Source organism: Phocoena phocoena, chromosome 1, assembly GCF_963924675.1.
Source record: "Phocoena phocoena chromosome 1, mPhoPho1.1, whole genome shotgun sequence".
Taxonomy (NCBI): Eukaryota; Metazoa; Chordata; class Mammalia; order Artiodactyla; family Phocoenidae; genus Phocoena; species Phocoena phocoena.
Window position 1 is genome coordinate 59,006,528 of NC_089219.1, and position 20,574 is coordinate 59,027,101.

At 41.8% G+C, this 20,574-nt stretch overlaps 1 protein-coding gene across 2 annotated transcripts in view; it reads right to left on the reverse strand.

Annotated features, from left to right (window-relative positions):
• The window catches only part of WLS (Wnt ligand secretion mediator), a 107,138-nt gene extending 87,123 nt beyond the window's left edge, over positions 1-20,015 (reverse strand). Inside the window, exon 1 of one of the 2 annotated variants that reach the window (XM_065878978.1) lies at positions 19,669-20,015. In XM_065878978.1, coding sequence (XP_065735050.1) covers positions 19,669-19,774 — 106 coding nt within the window. In that variant the 5' untranslated portion in view covers positions 19,775-20,015. The remainder of the gene's footprint in view (positions 1-19,668) is intronic. The other variant, XM_065878989.1, reaches the window with a different exon arrangement.
• Positions 20,016-20,574: the final 559 nt, after the last annotated feature.

Sequence of the window (20,574 nt, forward strand, 5' to 3'; positions counted from 1 at the left end):
GTGGAGAGTTCCTAAAACATTTATGTCGTGAAAGCAGACAGGATGAACAGGACCTCATCTCACAAAGGATGATGGGACATTCAGCAAAAGAGTTCACAAAGGGAAATACAGACGGAAGGCCCTAGGCTGAATGGATTTGCCCACAATGTCTAACACAATGCCCGTCCTTATGGGTATTTGTAAACCTTCTGGTCAATTTACAACCACCCCCAGGTTTTGTCCCCAAAACTCCACTGCTTTTCGAACTTACAGTTTTTAAAGAAAATACAATTATCGAGTTAAAGAAGTCTAAATCAGTGCTTTAAGGATCATTCAGTCTCTCTAGACCTTTAAACATGAAAACAGCAAGTGAAACAAAGATTCTAGTTCTAGCTCAACCATGTTAGTGGGCCAACATAATGCATATAAAACACTTAGCACATTGCCTAGCACATAGTAAGTGCTCAATTAATATTACCTAATATTTTTACCACACCATGCTCTGTTTTATTAATGATATTTTTATGTATGTCCTGCCTGTCTACTCAGCTAAAACGGTGCCACCTCATTTGTCTTTGGTACATTACAAAAGATAAGTGCCTTGCCTTCATACACATCCTCTTATTTACCGATTTACAGATCTATGGTAGGGTACAGACAAGATACTAAAAGCAAACCTAGTCTCATAGCTGGTGAGAAATAGGTTCCCTGAGATCTCAACTCATTAACTTCACGCTTTCTTTCCATGACATGACAGATGAGCAGATTATCATGATTTCTGCCTCTGTGTGTTCCCCAGAATTTAGCAAAGTTCTAAGATATACCTTAATCACCATCTAAACAAACTTTTAATCTGCCAGTAACCTAAAGACTCTGAGGACTTACTTTAATGCCTTTAAAAAAAGAAAAGAAATGGGTGGAAAAAGCCAACGTATTTGGCTTTGAGAAAGACATGCCTCTGTCTTTATTTGCCAAGGGAAAGCATTACCAGATCTACTCAGCAAATAATCAAAGGCAAGAAGAAGCATGAGAGATTAAATGATATGTCTAAGGAGGCAAATGGGGCTAGAGCCAGATCTCGATACTCTACTCATAGCTTTTTCTATTAAGCTTGCTCTTAATTCAGTGCCCTGAATGACGTGAATCTTGTCTTGAATTATGTACATCAAATTGTGCTTCCAATGACCACCCACACTGCAAAGGCCCAGGTCAAACTCCCTAATTCTTCAAAAAAAATCTTTATATCTGATCTAAAAAATACTTAGAGCACTTAGTCCATTTCACCCACTTTGACCTTGACAACAGACTTATTTTATCGCTCTTATCTCTCTAATCAAAGTTAAGCTGCCCAAAGGCATGATCCATGTGTACATTCCTTCTGTAGCCCATGACTAACCCAGCTCAGGGATTGTAGTAACATGTGCCAGCTCATCCTTTGTTCTGCCTCACAGATTTCTGGATGCCCCCAAAGAAACCTCGAGTCACCATAATACCTACTCAAGTTTCCCAGCCATCCCCCCAAATACTAGCCTGCTTGGGCAGTCATTAAGCTTCTCCTGTGGTGCCATCAAGAACCTCATTTTAGCTGCTGGGACACCCTCTTGCCATCCATTTCACACACACATCTAGCTCAGCAGGAGTACATGTTGCAATGAGCTTTGCTTCGAAGCCAACAGCCTGGCCAAGTTCCAAGAATTGTCACTAATGATCTTCACCAGGCAGTTGGTGCTCCAACTGTGACACAACACACACACACACACACACACACACACACACACACACACACACACCATTTCAACTATTGCTATAGTTGGAAGAGCTGTGCCTAACAGAAGTTGGTTCCATACCTAATTTTATTTTTTAATTGTTACCAAAGACCTAACATGAGCAAACTCTCCAAATACACCTTCTACGATATAGCAGCAGTCTCCATCGACCTATCTTTAAACCAAAGACACAGTAAGTAAATCAGTCTGGGGTCTTTTGGTTGCAAAAGAAAGGAAACCCTGCACAAAGCTGCTTGAGCAAAAATTAAATTAATCAATTAGCAAGGTGAAGATGAAAAATGTCCAGAGACAGCATGGTCTTGAGATAGTGGTTGTTTTGAGAAATCGAATTATATCAACAGATCTCATCTCTCTACGGTCACTGAATTCTATCATATTTTACTAGCTTCATTTTCAGACTTCATTGGAAGGGCTCCAGCAGTTCCAGGCTCATATTATCTGGGTTCAGGTTCAGTAATAAACAGAGAGGACATCTCTTCCTGGTAGCTTCCACAACAAGTCTCAGACTTCATTGTGATTAGACTAAATTGAGCCACGTGTCCCCTGTGGCTTGGTCACATGTCCATAACTGGAGTCAGAGATGAAGATCCTCTTAAAGCTCATGGTCTGGGAGTGGGAAAGGGGAGGTACCACAAAGGAAATGCAGGATCCTGCTATCAACAGAATTAGGCTGAACCATCCTCCTCCGTAAGTCTTCTCTTTTTCCCTAATCTCTAACCATTTGTTTTACAAGGATGATCAACTTTGAAAAGAGTATATAAAGGAAGGAAACAACCAGGCAAGTCACAAAAGAGTATAAGTAGCCAATGAGCATATGAAAATAGGTTCACCCTCACTAGTAATCAAAGAAATATAAATTAAAAGAAAAACATATTCTTGGCACATTAGCAAAATTTTTAAAAATAAAATTAATGCCCAGTACTGGCCAAGATGCAGGGATATGGACACTCCCAGGATTGACTTATGAGGTATATGTGAGGTTATCATTGATCTCGAAGGGCGAGATGGAGATTATCAAAATCTTTAAAAATGGGCATGATTTTTGACCTCAGATAAATTCACAGAAGTGAAATTGCTAAGAAAATAATTAAGGGCATGAATAAAAATTTAACTACAAGGGAGGTTTTCCCAGTAGTGCTATTATATAGCCCCCAACTAGAAATAACATCAGTGTCCAACAGTAGGAGATTAGGTAAACTAATTATGGTAATCCATTCTATGGGCTATCATACCAACACCAAAAATGGCTTTTCAATGCGTATTTGTTGGCATGACTTTAAGGGAGAAAGGCATACCATGGAAGAGTTACTAAGTGGGTGACCATACCACAGCACCATTTACTGGCGAAAATTAAGAAATTAATTTCACTTTCATCTCTAGGTGCTCCCTGGCTCCTTCTTTAAGATTTTCCATAGGGTTCTAAAGACCCAGATCTGCCCAGGGAAAGGTCAAAATACCTGGACACCTTCAACAGGCTAAAATTTGTTGTTCCTTCAAAGAGATATTTTTGACATATTTGCTTAACAGTTGTTTAAGGGAGCAGCTGAGTGTTACATGGGGAAATTAAACATGATGGACCACAGGTGACATGTACTTGTCCTAGAAGATAGCTCAGAAAGTAATGTTTGGTTAATATACAGCAACTCCTGTAAGAAGTAATTCTCTATATTAAAAACTAAGCTCTTTACTACACTTTATCCTATATCATCAAGTAGCAATTAATCTTCAAATCCTCAGAGTAACTCCACCACAAATAAATCTTACCAAATCAACCCTTCTCAAACAAAACTAACCACAAACACAGCTATTCTCCATTTCTGTTTCCATAACTTTAAAATGTGAATATTCCTGGTGGACTGACCTGTCTCAGAGTGCTGTTATTAAGATCAAATGAGATCATTTCTATGAACGTGCTTTGAAGAAGGATAAAAGCACTATACAAATATGAGGTATTAGGAGTATGAAGTCATCACCTAGGTTTAACATGCACTTAACAAAGCATCTCTGAGTCCATGTCTAGTCTTTGGCTCTGCCATAGCCTTCATGTTCTTTTCCTGTAGTCATTTCTGAAAACCAGACGTTGGTCTGCAGAGTTTCCCTGCAACAAAAGGATAGGGCCCTCTCTACTTTCAAATTGGAATAGTGATTATAAAAGCATGGTGTTTCCAGCTGTTGAAACTTAGGTAATTAAATAATGGGGAGAAATGTCAAAGATAATCCAAAAAGCAGACAGACATGCCTGGTTTAGACTGGAGCCTGAAATGGAAAGAGGCAGCAGCATAAATGAGTAGAGGGGTTAAGGGTTTTCATATTATCTCATTCAAGCCACGGCAATTAAAAATCCTAAAAGATGTAAACTTTTGAGAGTGGGAATTCTTTGAGAATGAGCAGCTAATACTAAGAGTAATATTAGTACTACTAAGTACTCTTAGTGCAATATTTTATAGCACTCCAAATATCTTCCCAAAGGAAAGCATTGCTTTAAAAAAACCAAAAAAGTTGTTTCTTGGTAGGGCTGTGCCTCTGTACTATGGACTTTTATAGGGTTTTTTCCTAGTCTTTTTCCCATTGTGAAGAATGGTAAAAGTTTAAATGAAACATGGATGGGTCAATAATAAGCACACTGAAGTTCTTAAATTCCCTTCTTTTTAAGCCTCCACCCCAATTACATCCCTCCCTTGAGGATATTTACAATCCTCTATGACACATGCTCTGTACCTTCTTGGTTCAAGGAAAACACACCTACAGCATTTCAAATTAACTACTGACCCTTACTCTCACACTATAAACAAACCCTTTTCAAAATCTCAATTGCATTGTGTCCACATTGATTAAAGCTTGAAGCCTGGTGACCTCATGTGGTGTTAACTTCTCCCATGCACCAACAGCATTCTGCCTTTCTACTCAATTACCCCCTTTGGTGCCAGAGGATCGCTACCCAATGAACATACACAATGGACTTCTGCTTCATTACACTAACCAACAGCAGGATAGAAATAAGCAGAAGAGGAATAAACAAGCTAATTTATCATGAGGACAGAGCAAGCTTTCACCAGTCTCGCCATGGAAAACTTCAGTGGTTAACAGGAATATCAATAGTCTGGGGGTGATGTTTATGATCTTACAGATCGCAGACACAGCCAAATAGACGCTGGGGATTAAAGAATCTTGCAGATTAGCAGGTGTGAACACATGCACACAAAAACCATGCCTTAAAACTCTGGGCTCCTACATAAAACCAACTGAATAATTATTGGGGAAATCACAACCCAGGGCTTTGGATAATGTGGACTGACACCCTGGTAATTTGCCCCAAGTGTTCGACCTAACTGTGGGGTCCCTCTTATTCATCTTTGACGAGGTGGTCAGGAGGGACCCAGCCTCTTTGTGAGAGGGGTCTGGATACCCCCCTCCCTTCATTAGGCATGGCAAGGGCACAGTGGCTGATTGAATTAACAACTTTGGAGGGCTTCGGTCCCAGTTCCCAGACATTAGCACCATCATCCAGAACAAATTAAAAGTCTCACAGCAATTAAGCAGATTTTGAAAATGAATTTCCCATGGTTCAATGGTTCAACAAGCAATCTTGAGTTAAGTATGAGAGAAGAGTTTTAGAAGGAGAGGAGGAACTGACTGCTGAATTTCCAAAGAAAACACATAATTGGTAGAGGCATAAACAATAAACGTCTGAGCCTCTGCTAACTAGGCTTTTACATTTCTTTTATATAAAATTGGAAATAGTCACAGAAGTGTGAAAAAATTAACACGGAACTGTATTAAAATGGTGCATTTTAGGAGGATTCTTTTCCTTTTTTCTTTGCTTTTAATTCCTTTAATATCATTGTGTTCTTGCTTAAAAACAAATAAGATTAGGAGGGGACAAAAATGCATGTTTCTAGTCACTAGATTATAATTTCACACAAGCAATCTAAACCCAACTCTAGAGCCACCTACATCTCCCTGAACCATTGTGTCCAGGTTCGGAGCAGGCAGAAAACATTTTATGTCAGCTCCCAAAGGACTCTGGGTGATTTAACACTGGGAAATCATTCTTGGGTTAAAAGAATAAGACTAATAATAAAATAACATGTAGCATATTCTATGTGGTTACAATTTGCAAGTTACTGTATACATACTTTTCATTTCACAGATTATTTCATTTAATCCTCACAGCAATGTCACAAGCGCTACCACTCCCATTTTACCCAAGAGGTAGATGAGGAAACTCTGGCTCTGAGTTTCAATCATTTGTTCAAGGCCACCTAGCCACCAAGGGGTAGAGCCAGGATTTCTATCCAGTCCTTCTGAACGCAACACTCTTGCTTATATTTAGAATAGCAAACTTCCATTTCCGCTGTGGTTTTACCTAGCCTTTAGAGCAGTGGATAGGTTCATAGCGTACACACACACACACACACACACACACACACACACACACACACACGTCATTATTTTAGAGGGAAGGCCTGCATGATGATGTGATGACCCAGCCGAGGAGGAATTCCTGTCGCATCTTTCAAGCCCATTTTCTCTCCATCACCACCGCCTCCTCTCCCCTGACTCTTGTGTCAGCTCTGTGTCCCCTCCCCAATACTTCCACCTCTAGCTGGAAGGTCTGGCTAAGAGAAGTCCAAGTCCAGCTTTTGCGTAGCTTTCTCCTTGGTTTTTGCTTCCTTCCCTTTCAGTGTACATCTGCTTCTTAAATCTCTGTTCCCACCTTTCCACCTGGCTCCACTGGAAAGTCAGCAGGCCCAGGCTCCTCTTTGCCTGCAGGCACCTATTCCACACAGCATGTTTCAGTACAGTTCAGGAACCTGGAAGAATGTGTGGATGAATTCATTCCCACCCACCAGATCAACAAGCTGAACACAATGGGATGCAGAGGTGGTTATTTGAATGTCTTATGCTTTCTTGTCAAGGGCAGTTATAAAAGCTGACATCACACATACATTACTGATCTCTAACAAGAACCATAAATACATCTGCAAAATTCTTAGAAGGGAAACTCTGAAAGATGAATTTTCCATCTTTAAAAGTTTATAGAAAATTAAGCAAATTATGTGAGCTTCTTAAAGAAGCCCCTAAAAAACAGCTCTCAGGGAGCAGAAGAAACACACTTACTTCTTAAAGATAATAAATCACAAAATTCCATTATGGTTCCACATTCCTATTTGAATATTCAAGATTCATGTACTAGGGTGTGTTCCTTTTTCCCAGCAAACTTTATCAGCTAGTATGGATAACCACAATCAATTTGCTGCCTTTATGGCCAAATAAAGACCGAATACATAAATCAGACCTAGTAGTAATCGCTGTAACACTAGGCATAGGTAATGAAACACTCCCCTAGCAGTCAGGAAACTTGGTTCAAATCTTCTTTCATTGCAATTTCTCTGAGCTTTAGTTTCTATTATACAACATAACAAGAAAAGGTCCCTTCCCAAAACTCCTCAAACTTACAATTTTATAAATCTAAGCATATAAACCATGAAGGTGACATAATCTTTTAAGTTCAAGTAAGTAATAAGAAACCTGTCCTCATTTAAATTATAAAAGAATAGCCCAGAATAGAGTGTTAGAAATTTTAGGGCTGACCTTAAAGTTGAAGCATTTTAGCTACCCCTGCAACAGGTCCAAAATGCAAGGCATTTATCTATTTCTTCAAAAAGTATTACTGAACACCTTCACTGCACTACCCTGTGGTAACTACTGGAGATAAAGATGAGCACATTAGACCATCCTTGCTCTCATGTAGCTTATAGTCTTACAGGGATTATATTTTAACTTTATTTTTCTTTATAATTCCTTATAATACAGTGCGATAACTCTAGCTAAGGTTTCAGAAGTAGTTAATATTTTATAAAAGATCATTTCTTTCCTTGAAGGTTGACTTTCAAAGGTCTTTGTCATTTATATTATATCTAGAAGCAAAAACATTTCCCAGTGGATGATGACTTCAATTTTATAATGTAAAACTGAACAACTGGGATTTGCTATGCAGCAAGCATGGATGGAATCTCTCTTCCACATATAGAGTGGTATTCATTTAAAAGCCAAGCTACCTGGGCTATATATGCTATAAAGAGCGGTGAATACTGGCAAGCATTTTAAAATGCAAAATTTAAGATTCAAAGTAAACCCTGGTGAAAACTAGCACTAACTGGATCAAAAAGTAAGTTAACTGCTCTAATTCACCAAATGTGTGGATGACATGCTTCTTGAACTGCTGGCTTGAATGGATTACGCTTAATGGGAAGGCTATGAAGCAGGGTTGCTGGGTTTCTAATTTTATGTAATTCACTAAGAGGCAGAAATAAGCTGCCATGAGCCTAACTAGGCATGGGATGACTTAAAAAAATCCTTAAAAAGTTAATTAGTGACGACTTCTAATTCAGGGAAATGTCTCACATACATTGATGGATCTAGCACATACACACAGGTAACTTACGTTCTCTCAATTAAATCCATAACCTCCTGTGAGGGAAAAAATGTTCAGACGAGGAAACTGAGGCTGGCTCATAGAATGTAAGTGGTTTGCCCAAGTTTGATAACAAACTGGATCACACCCATTGATCAACCCAAAAACCGCATGCCAGCAGTTAGAAATCTGATCCCTTTAAATCATTAAGTCTATCATTTGAACAGAAACATCATATGGAAAACCCTGAGCCAACACCATGTTGTTTTGCAGTGTGACAATTTCCTAGGAATCTTATAAGAAGCCCAAGTCATTAAAGGCAACTTCCAAATTCCTGTAACGTCACTGCTTAGCTGGGAGAGTTACTCTAACGTGAGATGCACAGAGAGTTGGCGGCTTCCCCGGACAGAGCTGGTATCAGTACCTAACCACATCCTGACCTGGAAATGTTGTCTTCTCAAATATATACTAGTGCCGATTTTGTTCAAATTCCAAGCCTACTGCTCATCCCTCCCCCAAACTATATTTTCTCTCTTTGTCTTTTTTTTTTTTTGTGGTACGCGGGCCTCTCACTGCTGTGGCCTCTCCCGTTGCGGAGCACAGGCTCGGGACGCGCAGGCTCAGCGGCCATGGCTCACGGGCCCAGCCGCTCCGCGGCATGTGGGATCTTCCCGGACCGGGGCACGAACCCATTTCCCCTGCATCGGCAGGCGGACTCTCAACCACTGCGCCACCAGGGAAGCCCTCTTTGTCTTTTTTAACAGGTAGGTGGGGTAGAGAAGCGACATGAGAGAATTCTCCCGATCTCTAGAAAAAACTATGATGCTAACTGAAAGGGGACCTTAGCATACTTTAAGTGTAAATATCTTAGGCATCTACAAATTATTCTGTTTCTTTCTCTTTCATCAACTATTATCCAGAAACACCACATTCTCATAGAGCATAACTCTGTTCCATTTGGGCATGTTCAAAGAACAATGCCGGCCGAGGATTTAACACAGGCTGGCTCGTGAACGTGCAAACGCTGTACAGTTAGGAGACTGGGTGACTGAACGTATGTCCAAGGCCCTGGAGTTGCCTGTCACAAGCCCCTCCCCACCTCACCCACGGTCACCTCACAATTCAGAAGAAGCTGATCCCTTCTAAGTACAGATGTGTTCTTTAAGTGACAGCAAGGCCCCTGGTGCAGTCTCTTTCCAAAGCCTCAGTAAAAATCTTATCTACAACTTCCTTTTGCCCAGGCACGCAGGGGCTGAACTCAGAGCCCATTTCACACAAGCCAGAACTAGCTCAACAGAGCAAAGCAAAGAAAGGAATGTGGGGATGTGTCTTTTCTACATTTGAGGCATTCCGTTCTCAGGTGAGTTCTAACCTAAATGACAGCAGATAAAATATATAAGAACCCGGAGTAAAGGGAACAGAAAAAAGTCTTGATCTGCCTTGAGAGAGGGCTGGGTTTCACAAATATGGATGCCACCTTTTTGGTTGGGATCACCTGAAGGCAAGCATGTTAAAGAGAGAATTAAAAGAAAAAAAAATTCATCACAGCTAAATCAGAGGCTGCAGAAAAACAGTGCTTTGTGACTCTGTTTAGTTTCAGTAAAAATAAAAGAAATAGAAGAATCTACCCTGTAATACTGGCAGCTCTGAAATCACAAAAAATATGCTTGTCAGACACAACTGCATAAGGCCTTCAGCCCTGTTTTGGCAATTTGAATTTTCTACTTGCCATTACCTTCAGAGTGAAGAAATGGCAGACACAAAGGATGAGCAACTTTGTTGCTTCTTCTGTATGTAAAACAGACCCAGAAAATACAGGGCATGTCACTTCCCCTAAACTCACTACAACTTCAGAATTATGCCTGCCACAAACATCTCCCGAAAGCACAAAAGTTAGTCACAGACGTTTAGACAAGGAAGCTTTAGACTGAGGAAGTCTTTAAACATGAGGATGTATGTCACTTTTGGTTGGATTGGTAAGGACCATAGTGCACAGTTTTAAGTTTTAAATTTACATTTTCTCAAGCAGGAGAAAGGGGATGTACCGCCCGCTCAGCAAACAAGGAAGAAATTTCGCTTTATTTTTGTTTTTTATTATTATGTGGTATTCTTTAGAATCCACATAGAACAGCTTAACACTCCATGTAATCCTATTGCTTCATCAGAAATTAGCTAAGAACATTAAGCACACAAAGGTAAGCAGAAGACAGTAAAGTTATTGCTACTTTATTTTCAAGTAACAGGAAAGTCAATAGGGCTTTAAGAACCACAAGTTGGGAATTTTCTGCACATCAACTATACGACGGAAATCAGATGATCTTCACGCTGAAACGCAGAAAGAGATATATGTTTGGAGTGCTGACTGACATGAGAACCTGAGTCTAAACCAAGGCTCTGCCTCTAATTGTGTAAACTGAGCCCCTTCCCTTTCTTGGGACTCCGATTCCACCTCAAAGGAGGTAGGACAAGACGGTCTCCAAGGCCCTTTCATCTTTACAATTTAATAGCGACAAGCTTCACAGCTTCCATTCAGGCCAGATACCACCAAAGGGGACAGACACAGTGGATCCAAAAAGCTGTACTCATGGCAAGTGATAAGATCACAAAGCTTTAGAGTGGAATCAATTAACATACCCCAGCCTATAACGTAATGATGCCACTGGAGGAGGAAGGGGTGCTACTGCTAGGTGTGAAATGACTTGCCTATATCCAGAGACCCCCAGAACCCGGAGCATGCTCCCTTTCTCTTCCTGTGTCCTCATGGTACCTACCACGCATCTACATCTCTCTGCTGCCAGTGAGTTTCTGTGGCAAATTGTCCCAACTGCTGTAGACTTAGAAAATGGCATAACCAAGCTCTATTAAAATTGCCTATAAAGCAAAAGTAATTAACCTGGAACAAAATGTGCATGCTTTAGGACAATGATTTAGACTCATGTTCTTTTTAGCTAGTTATCTGCAACAATATTAATATCTACAATTTGGGGAAGGCTCATTCTGAGACATACAGTTATAATGGGAATTCATGTTGGAAAGCAGGATGACCTCTCTGGGCACCTTCAAACCCAAAATGAGTAATGCTTTGGGTCAATCCACTTCCCTCTGCCTAAATAGATCTATGAATCTGGAGGTGTTTGACAAAGTGGTGGTGACTCAAGAAAGAAAAAGAATAGAAAATAAATGACATCAAGGCTAAATTCTTCCAGATCTAAGAGCAGAGAGGTACAGAGAAAGAAAAGTAGGAGAAACAGATACAAGTTAAGCAGATGGTTTCAGCAAAATGTCCTCTGGGAATCAGATCTCTGGTGGGCCTGGCTCAATGAGAAACCCAAAGGGTGCCTTATCCTCATGACAGTGGATTCCTCACTACAGTCATCCATGAAATAGGAGGCCTCTGCCCCACAGCACAGTTGAGGGTGAGAACCAAGGAGCTTTTGTGACTTATTTGCGATCACGGAGACCACAGATCGTCTGCAGAGTTACAGCCAAGTTCCTCTCCACTACATGCTGCTGCCCTGAGACCAGGCACTCTCTCCCTGGGAGGGGCTCAGTTCAAAACTAAAAGCAGCAGATAACTGGCCCCCAACCAGCTCTCATAAGCTTAACCTCCTTAATCTGGGGCTTGAAAAAAAATAAATAAAAACGGAACCAATCATTTACAGACCGGTTACCTTCTACAGAAAGAAAAATCATAATGCCTTGCCAAAACAAATGTAATAACTTGGCATCTTCTTTCAATTTCTTCTGCTTTCTTGGAAATGTGTATTTATGGATAAAGCCTCTTAGTTAACCCAGGGAATTAACTAGAAGATTAAGAAGGCCCTATAATTCCTGTGGGCCAGTGAAGAAAGAACACCCTTTACCAGGGAATATTAAAAGAATAGAGTAGAAAAGAAAAAGAGGGAGCAGAAATTGCACTTGAAGGCCCAGGATTTAAACAGGCAAGTAGAGAGAAACACTAGCTCAGCTTGTGGGGAGTGGGTGACATAGGAAGTAGATTTTGGAAATCCAGGCATAAGTTATGTCCCAAAGAGACGTTCTCATATGTTTATAGGGGCCTTAATTTTCCATTCCTGAATCCATATTCTACTCCTATCTCCCTTCTCCACACCCACATTCCCCCCTCTTGTATTTAACAGCTATATTCAGGACCTATTGTGTATACTAAGTCTAGCTGGCATTCAGGTCGAAGCAACTCTTTGACAAGTTTTCAATTACAACTCTCAGTTACTCTTTGCTGTGTGTAATAATTTCTTTTGGTGGGGGCGGGGAGCTGGGGTGTAATTTCCTCAGGTTTAGCCCTCTTCAGCATGGCCTGCAAGCACTGGCCAACACTCACAATAGCTGGTGAAGGAGGTTAATATATTTTAGGAATTGGGATCATTTGTATAGGAAGTAACTAGGTCAGTGAATAGTACCCAGGCAGTGATGGGAGCATGTGGTCTGGGAAAGGCGTAGAAGCAGAAAAAGTAGTCTGAGCTTTCATCTTCTATTGAATCTGTGTAGAATGTTTCATCACACTTGACTCTTTGTTTCCCATAGAAATTGAAGGAACAATAGGAGGAGAGTGGCATTAGACTTGAGAGCATGGCTTGATTCAGTTCAGGATCATGGGCTTGAATGCCAGCCCTCTTATTTACCATCTCTGTTAACTCTGAAAAGTTCCTTAAGTGAGCCTCACGTTCATCTGAAAACTGGAGAAAGTACCTGCTCCTCTAGGTTGTTATGTTCATTAAGTGAATCAATACATGTAAAATGTTTTCCATAGTCACCCAATAAATCTTCAAAACAGCAACAAATCGTAATTAGCCAAATCCCTCACTACTGGTCAGATGACACTCTGATTATTGCTTTCACTCCTCAACAAAATTTAATTATGGGTGGAACATGGTAGGGTGGGAGGGATGGAGGGGAGGGAGAGGTAGTGCTAAAGGGCTAAAGAACCTTAGGATTTCTGTATTCTAAAACATATGAGCTGCTCTTTTCTGTTATTTATCAATTCTTTTTGATTAGCCCTATTATGAAAAGGGAAAAACGCAAAACATTTCATCATCAAGTTTGAGAACTTCAGTGCCTCAAGCTCCTCCTCTCCACTCCCATCCCCATCCAGGCACTTTTTCTGGGAACCATCCACATCTGGCACACTTGTCTATTCTATTGTGCCACCGTTACAACACCTCAGAGAAAACAGAAGACAAATGAAATAGACATGATCTTTTCGCGTCTTGATGCTCTCTGTCTCCCTTCATCTCTTAGAGTCTCTATCAAAACTGAGGGTAGTAAATCTCTCAATAGAGAAAATCCATCAACATTTTTTCCAATGGGACATGTGCCTATTCACGGCGTCAGCATGGAAGCCTCCGGTTTGAAATGCCCTCATTATTATGCATGGGTGTGTATATAAACAAAAATTATCCTTTGGGGAAACTGAATTTTCAACTTTCAGTAAGAGGCTCTTCTTTCAACTGCTCTCACTGCCAATTCACACTCTCTAAAAAACCTCTCCAACCTCAGTTGATTTCTTCTCTCCTCTTCCTTTGAAAAAGTCCAGACTTATATAACTGTATAAATATGTTAAAACCACTAACTAGAGAAAATAAAATTGAGTAATCTTCCTTAAGGTAGCAGAACTCAAACATTTTGTGGCTAATGAACTTGGCTGCTCAGCCAGTTGGATTATTCATAGAATTATGGGTACTGGTTAGAACCTGTAAGAAATTGGTTGGACTGACATATATAGACTTCTCAGAAGTTGTCCTCCCTTAGCTGGGTCGAGGCTCTGCTTTATTAAGTACAGCTGGACTCCATTTCACTTATCATCAGATTTGATACTTTTTCTCTTAACATGTTACCTGTTGGTTAGAAATGAGAAATTAGTTGCATTTACAGTGTTACTTATCATGTCTGTCTACATTCAAACCATTTCTATTCAGCCCTAGAAGGCAAGGCTTTGGGAAGTGGGGTCAGGAGCACCTAATGGTTGATAATTCTGGATTGACTGGAATCCAATCCGAGTTTTGACTCTGACTAGCTAGGTAACCTTGAGCAATTTTTCTAGACCTTCCTGTACCTCAGTTTACTTATATGTAAAATGGGTACAACAGTACCAATGTGGCAAGGCTTTGCGTGAATCAAATTAAACAAAGTCTGGCACACAGTACATATTTAACACGTTTAGTATTATTTATATTGTTATATTAATGTTAAGATGAAATGCTAATATAACTATTTGATGACATAATTAACAGGGCTTCTCATTTCACATGTTCTCAAATTCCCAGTAAATGAGTGAGAATTATCATGATATTAAAAACCTCATCATAAGAAACCTTTAGCTAGTGAACTTGGATTAAGAGGGACTCTTTTCTACCTCTGGCTCCCTGAGGTTACTCAGGCTTCAAGTCCCCTCTTTCCTAAGCCCTAGTCAGCATCGTAGCACTACGCTGGGTACACATTAGGCTCTAATCGATATTTTGCACATTAGGTAGGTAACACACATGAGCTCTAAGCTAAGGACTTTCACACAATTCCAAATTCTAAATCTCCATAGAAACACCTTTATGAGGAAGATAAGGTAAGAATCTTTCCTCAGTCTACATGGATTAAAAAAAAATTTTTTTTTTAAGGCTGCATTATTGCAAAATGTCAACTAGCTAGGAAAGGCTTTGAGTCTAGATCTGGGTTCCAGGCAGGGGACTTGAAAACTTTACAAAGCCACACTATTATCTCAAGGAAATGCTTCTCACTTTGAACAGGGAAAAGGGAAAGTTCCAACAGAAGCCTAGACAGGCTGTACTGAATGATTAGATGAAAGCATGATTAGAGACTGTTAGCACTAGCATGACTTTGTTGCAATAACCAAGTAGATAGCTTAGATAGTTTTTTAAAAGTCAAATAATGCAATTTCAATTACAAAAAATTTCCCACTCTTTACAAAAGAAATTTTGAGGTTGCACAGTACTTCTACAAACCATATTAGATACTCTGATAGTTAACAAAGAAAAAAATGACATGGTTTAGTCAGATATGAAATTTTACAAAATAAGAATCAAATACAGAAAACTGTGGAGTAGCATCAACCAAAAGCAAGTTCATTAGTTCTTTTCTCAACAGATACCCAAACACTGCAGGACTGCCAAGTACTGCATTATTAATATATGTTAAAATGTAATAAATACCACAAGTTTAAAACCTAATATATTGAGAAGCAAACACTTATATACTCTGCATAACTGTGATTTTATTAAATTTCTTAAAATCCTGCCCCTTTCAAATAAGTGATAGTAGCAGAAACAAAAACTCTTCATATGAATGGACCACAATCAAAACCATCCATAGTTTCCATTCAAACAATAATACGGCTATATCATTGAAAAGCAGTAGAAAAGTCCATGCTAAAATTGAGAAAACTGATCATACATGTGTGTATATGTATGTGTATTATACATGTATACACACATATAATATTCTCAGCAATAAAAAACAAGAAAAGGCTGCTAACATACTAAGCCTTTGAAAGAAAGCAATCCTTCCTAAAATAATAATAATGGGCAATTTGTTGATACTTATTTGGGTTTAAGTTTGGAATATTCTAATTTACGGGTATGCTTAAAACAATGCAATAATTTTCTATTCATCCAACCCTGATCTTTATACTCTTACCAGTTTTAGAACAGGTGGGAACGGTGACCTGCTTTTCCAACCATTATATCTCCCAGACATGACTAATTTGAAGCTGAGCAAATTGCGCATAATAGGCCAGGGAATCAAGTTCATGATTTTTAGTCGGCTGCACTGTTGTTTCAGCACACATGGTCTCCTTCCCCTCCCCCCTTCCACCACCCCTGCAGCTGCTTCTCCATGAACTAAACTCACCAAACGTGAAATCAAAGGAAAATTATTTTTTTAATTTTCTGCAGGCTTATTTTTAAGGAGGCTAAAGATTAAGCTATATCTCTAAAAATATTTTCTTTTCCTTCAGGGGTTCTTAAATTTTTAAATGAATTCTAAATACAAAATAAGTTAGCCACTTAAGAAACCTTCTCAATACATAAGAAACCAATCAGATGCATGATTTTATAATGACTCAAAGTTTTTAAAAAAGCATGGCATAATTCATTGAATTCTTAAGTACCCCAAATTCTACCACATAAGATATTGCTTTCCAGAGACTTCTTGAAAAATCCCATTAAAGGCTTAGCAGTATACAGACCCTGGCACAAAACAAACAAACAAAACAAGCACAAAAACAAGCAAAAAAAACCTTGGTTCTAAGAAGGCTGTTGGAGCAGGGGAGGATTTAAGCTGACTAAACCAAAACCCAATCCCTCTAATTTTCTTTTTACCTAGTGTTTAAATTTTTCCCCATCAATTCTAGAAGGCTACAACCAAACACCAGCCTGAATGCCACATAAAACTTAAGCACTGAAAAATTCATACAATTTCACAACTGAAAGGAATCTCAAAATCATCAACCTAACAATGAGGAGACTGAAGCCTGTTGGTTAACTGAAAAACTGCCTGTCACCTTGGGTGCGTGGTTTGTCATTATTGTTTGGGGGTGGTGGTTGATTGCTTTTGTTTTGCGTCTGCATGTGTGGAGTACTTACACCCTTACCATCAGGAGCTTTGCCATTCGGATCCTCCCCTTTCTAGGCTGTCATGTTTCCTTTCATCTAGGACATCAGTGATCAAAAAGGAACATTATATACCAAGGCCAATTCAAAGTGAAGATTTCACTGTCTCACTTGGCCTCTGCTGATGAATTAGAAAGACACTGCACACCCAAGATACCGGACTTCCTACGCATCAATAGGGTTGAGCAGTGAAGAAGTTCTCTTCTCACTGCGGAGCGTGGAAGAGGAGGTTTCTGGACTTTACTTAGACTTTCCAGCCTACACACTTCTTCAGCTACTGATTCCACTCACTCACTTTCTTGAAGTTCCATCCTTTGCTTAGTTTCACCTGCTTTCCAGTTTAGGGAAGTTTGGTGGGAAAACATATCACTTACCTTTTGTTGATATTTATTTCCCATGTTTTTGTCTTATAGCATACCTAAGTTCTTAGATTTGTTTAACAGCAAAAAAAGAAAAAAACTACTCTATAACTGGTTGAGGTAAAGGCTAAGCCACTATTCAAGTGTTGCGGTGAAATGGATCTGATCTTTTCAGCCTTCAGGCCAGAACTAGGGACATAGCCTTGGCAACTGAGGAAGGAGGAGAGGTAAGAGGTAAACGTACACAACGATTTCCCCCAACAAGTGTTATACAGAGATAGTTTTCTTTTTCAAGTAAAGATGGAATTAAATCAGTTGATTTACTGAGGGGAATCTAGACCTATCACTAACTTTTTGAGATTGTTATCAGATACGGTCACTAATCAAGTTCTCAGGGAAAAACAACCCTTGGCACCACTTACTCCAAACAAACCCCTCTTTGAACATACAACTGTTCTGATCCTATGGAAACTCCAATGTCCAGCAGCCACTCACCAGTGCCCTTGGACCTTCTCCACAGTACTAAGATTCCAGAAATTATGCTAGTTCCAGAAGTGCCCTAAGAAACCTACAACAGTGGATAATGGGCTAGATCAACTTTAGAAAAAGAAACACACACCAACAAATACCAGGGAACTATGTGTAATGGTTCACTGCTTGTGCAAAAACCTCAAAGAGGATGAAGGTCAGACAGGGATAATAGGCCAATTTAATTCTGAAAGCACAAGGTGCAAGAAATTTTAATTATGGTCTGCCACTGAAATCACACAAGATCCAATGGCATCTAACTGCAACTGCTCATCAAGGGAGACAAGAGGTGTAATTGTAACCGCTGCATAATCACCGTGAGGGCACAGAGAAGGCTGCCTTCAGCTCCCAGTAGAGAATGTATTAAGAGCCTCGAAAAATCCAATACAGGGAAACATGGAGATTGCACGTAGCTAAACAGGAGCTCCTAACGGGAGGGGTGGGAGAGAGGGTTCCAGGAATAAAAAAGATTAAGCTGTTTGACCCAAATTGAGGATATGAGCTTGGAAAACTCCGAACCTCCTTCTGCTTTGTGGATACACACACAGCGAAAGGCACGATCTCCTCCAGAAATTTCTCTCCTTGGTGAAGCTTCACCCACTCTCCTTTGTTTAAACAATTAGCTTGGATGTTACGGTGATTTACAAAACCAGACTCCCTTTCATTTGTTCCCATCAAACCCAAGTCTGGAGACAAAACGCCAGGCACAGGACTCGAGGTGCCCAAGCCTGTGCAGCTCTCACGACCACGACGACACCCGCGCCGCGCGGGCTCCGGAAAAGGGACGCGCGCAGAAAGCCCCTCCGTAGACTCTCCACTCCGCAAAGTTTTACAGATCTGCGAAATACGGAAGCCAAGCCTCTCATCCGCACCCCTGGCGAAGTTGGCGCTGAAGTTTGCGCCGGGCCGTCCTAAATCTCGAGGGTAAGGGGAAAGCGAGTGTGCGGAGAGGCGGGAGGATGGATGGAGATGGAGACACGGCGAGAAGAAGGGAGTATTTTTGAGTGGAAGGTCCGTGAAACCGTCTTCTTCACCCGGAAGCGTGTTTGGCTCGAGAGGTCCGGGCGATGCACGCCAGGGGAGGTCTCCCAGGGGGGGAGCTGTCACCTGCGGGGGGCTGCGGCGGGGGCGCAGGCCGCCCTCCTAGGCGCCAAGGCAGGACCCGGGGCTCCAGACTCACCGGCTCTCGGAGCTCTAAGAAGTGGGGGAGGGGAGATTCGCGAGAGGGCGGGAGGCCAAAAGCAACACCTTTCCGATACGCCTTTCCCCTCCGACCTCTCCAACTTCCCGCAGCTCCATCCAAGGACTCTCTCCCACCGTACCTCACCCCATCCAGGCTCCGGGCCAAGGCTCGGACCTTGCGGACGGCCACTGCGGGGCGTGGGATGGGAGTGCGACGAGGAAGCTGAGGGCACGAAGGTCAGGACCCAAAATGCAAACTCTCAGCCCCCAGCTGAGACAACCCAAAGCGTTTACACATGCAGAGATCACAGCCCTGTAACAGGGCTCTCTGGGTTTGCGCCGGGCGCAGTTCTCTGACTCTTCAGTTGTTCCTAATAAAGTCGATTACGTTGCCCTCCGGGAGCTGATTGGGAGGGAAGCGAGAGGAAAAGGGGGGGAACGCGGGAAAAAGCGGGGGGAGCGGCAATCAACTTTGTAACCCAGCGCTTCCTCGCGCGATCCGTCGCCATGCTTAAGATTCCCACCCCCGCTACCCCCCTCCTTCCTTTCAAGTGGATACTGAAACTAGGCCAAAACTTTTCCCCCTCCTTTTCTCTTAGCCACTAGACTGGATTGTGCCCCACGGAGCCCCATGGAGCTCTGCTTTCTTAAGCACAATAGCCGGACTAATTAGATCATAGAAGCAAGGCAGTGATACTGTAACAAGTAGCCGAAGAGGCAAAGAGGGAAGGGGCCCGAAAAGAGAGAAAGGGGGAAAAGTTTGCAGCTCTCGCACTTACCAATCAAGCCTCCCACCAGAAAGGCGATGATTTGGAACAGGAGCAGAATCCCACCAACAATGCACAGCTTCTTGGTGCTCATGTTTTCTATAATTGCCCCAGCCATTTTTGCGCCCCCCTTTTTCTTTTCTCCTTGAAATAAATGTTTTAGGGTGTGCTTTTTGCTCCCTTTCCTCTCACGCTCCTTTCTCCCTCGCCTCCTTTCTGGGCGCTGCAAAACTTCAGGGGTGCGGGAGCGCGGCGAGGATGGGACCGGGACGGAAGACGCCCGCACGGATTCCCCCGGCACAGCCGGCTCGGGCTCCCCCAGTGCCAGGAGCTGTGATTGTGGCCGCTCCGCCGCCTGTGGACGCTTAAAGGAGCAGGGAAGCGGATCACATGACGCCGCCTCCCTCCCTTTCTTCCTCCCTCCCTCTCGCGCTTCCTCCCTCCCTCCCTACCTCCCGCTCTTCCACTCCCTCTTGCCCGCCAGTGCGGGTCTCCGAGCTCTGGCGGGTGCTGGTGTCCCGCTCCCGGGTCTGGAAGGCAACCTGTCCCGCCAGGGGCTCGTGTCGTTTGGGGGTTGATGTTGTTCTTTAGTGGGTTCCCCCTACTCCGCTTCCCACACGTTTCTTCTTCTGGTGCGAGATTTAAATCCCCCGTGGGCAGCTCGGCAGACCTTTAACTTACGCCTTGACTTTAGGAAACGGTCCCCACCCCCAACTGCTAGAACTCTCTTTAGGAAAGAGGAGGAGAATCTTTTAAAGGGACCCAATAGATGCTTAGGTCAAAGCACGGAGATGCGGAATAAAGTCTCAGCTGGGCTTCCTTCTGCCTGATCCCAGCCTCGTTATTGGGCAAATAGCCAGCTAAATCCCCCCACTGCACCCCTTGGGGAACACTGCGCTCCAGCCAGATCAGGCCACT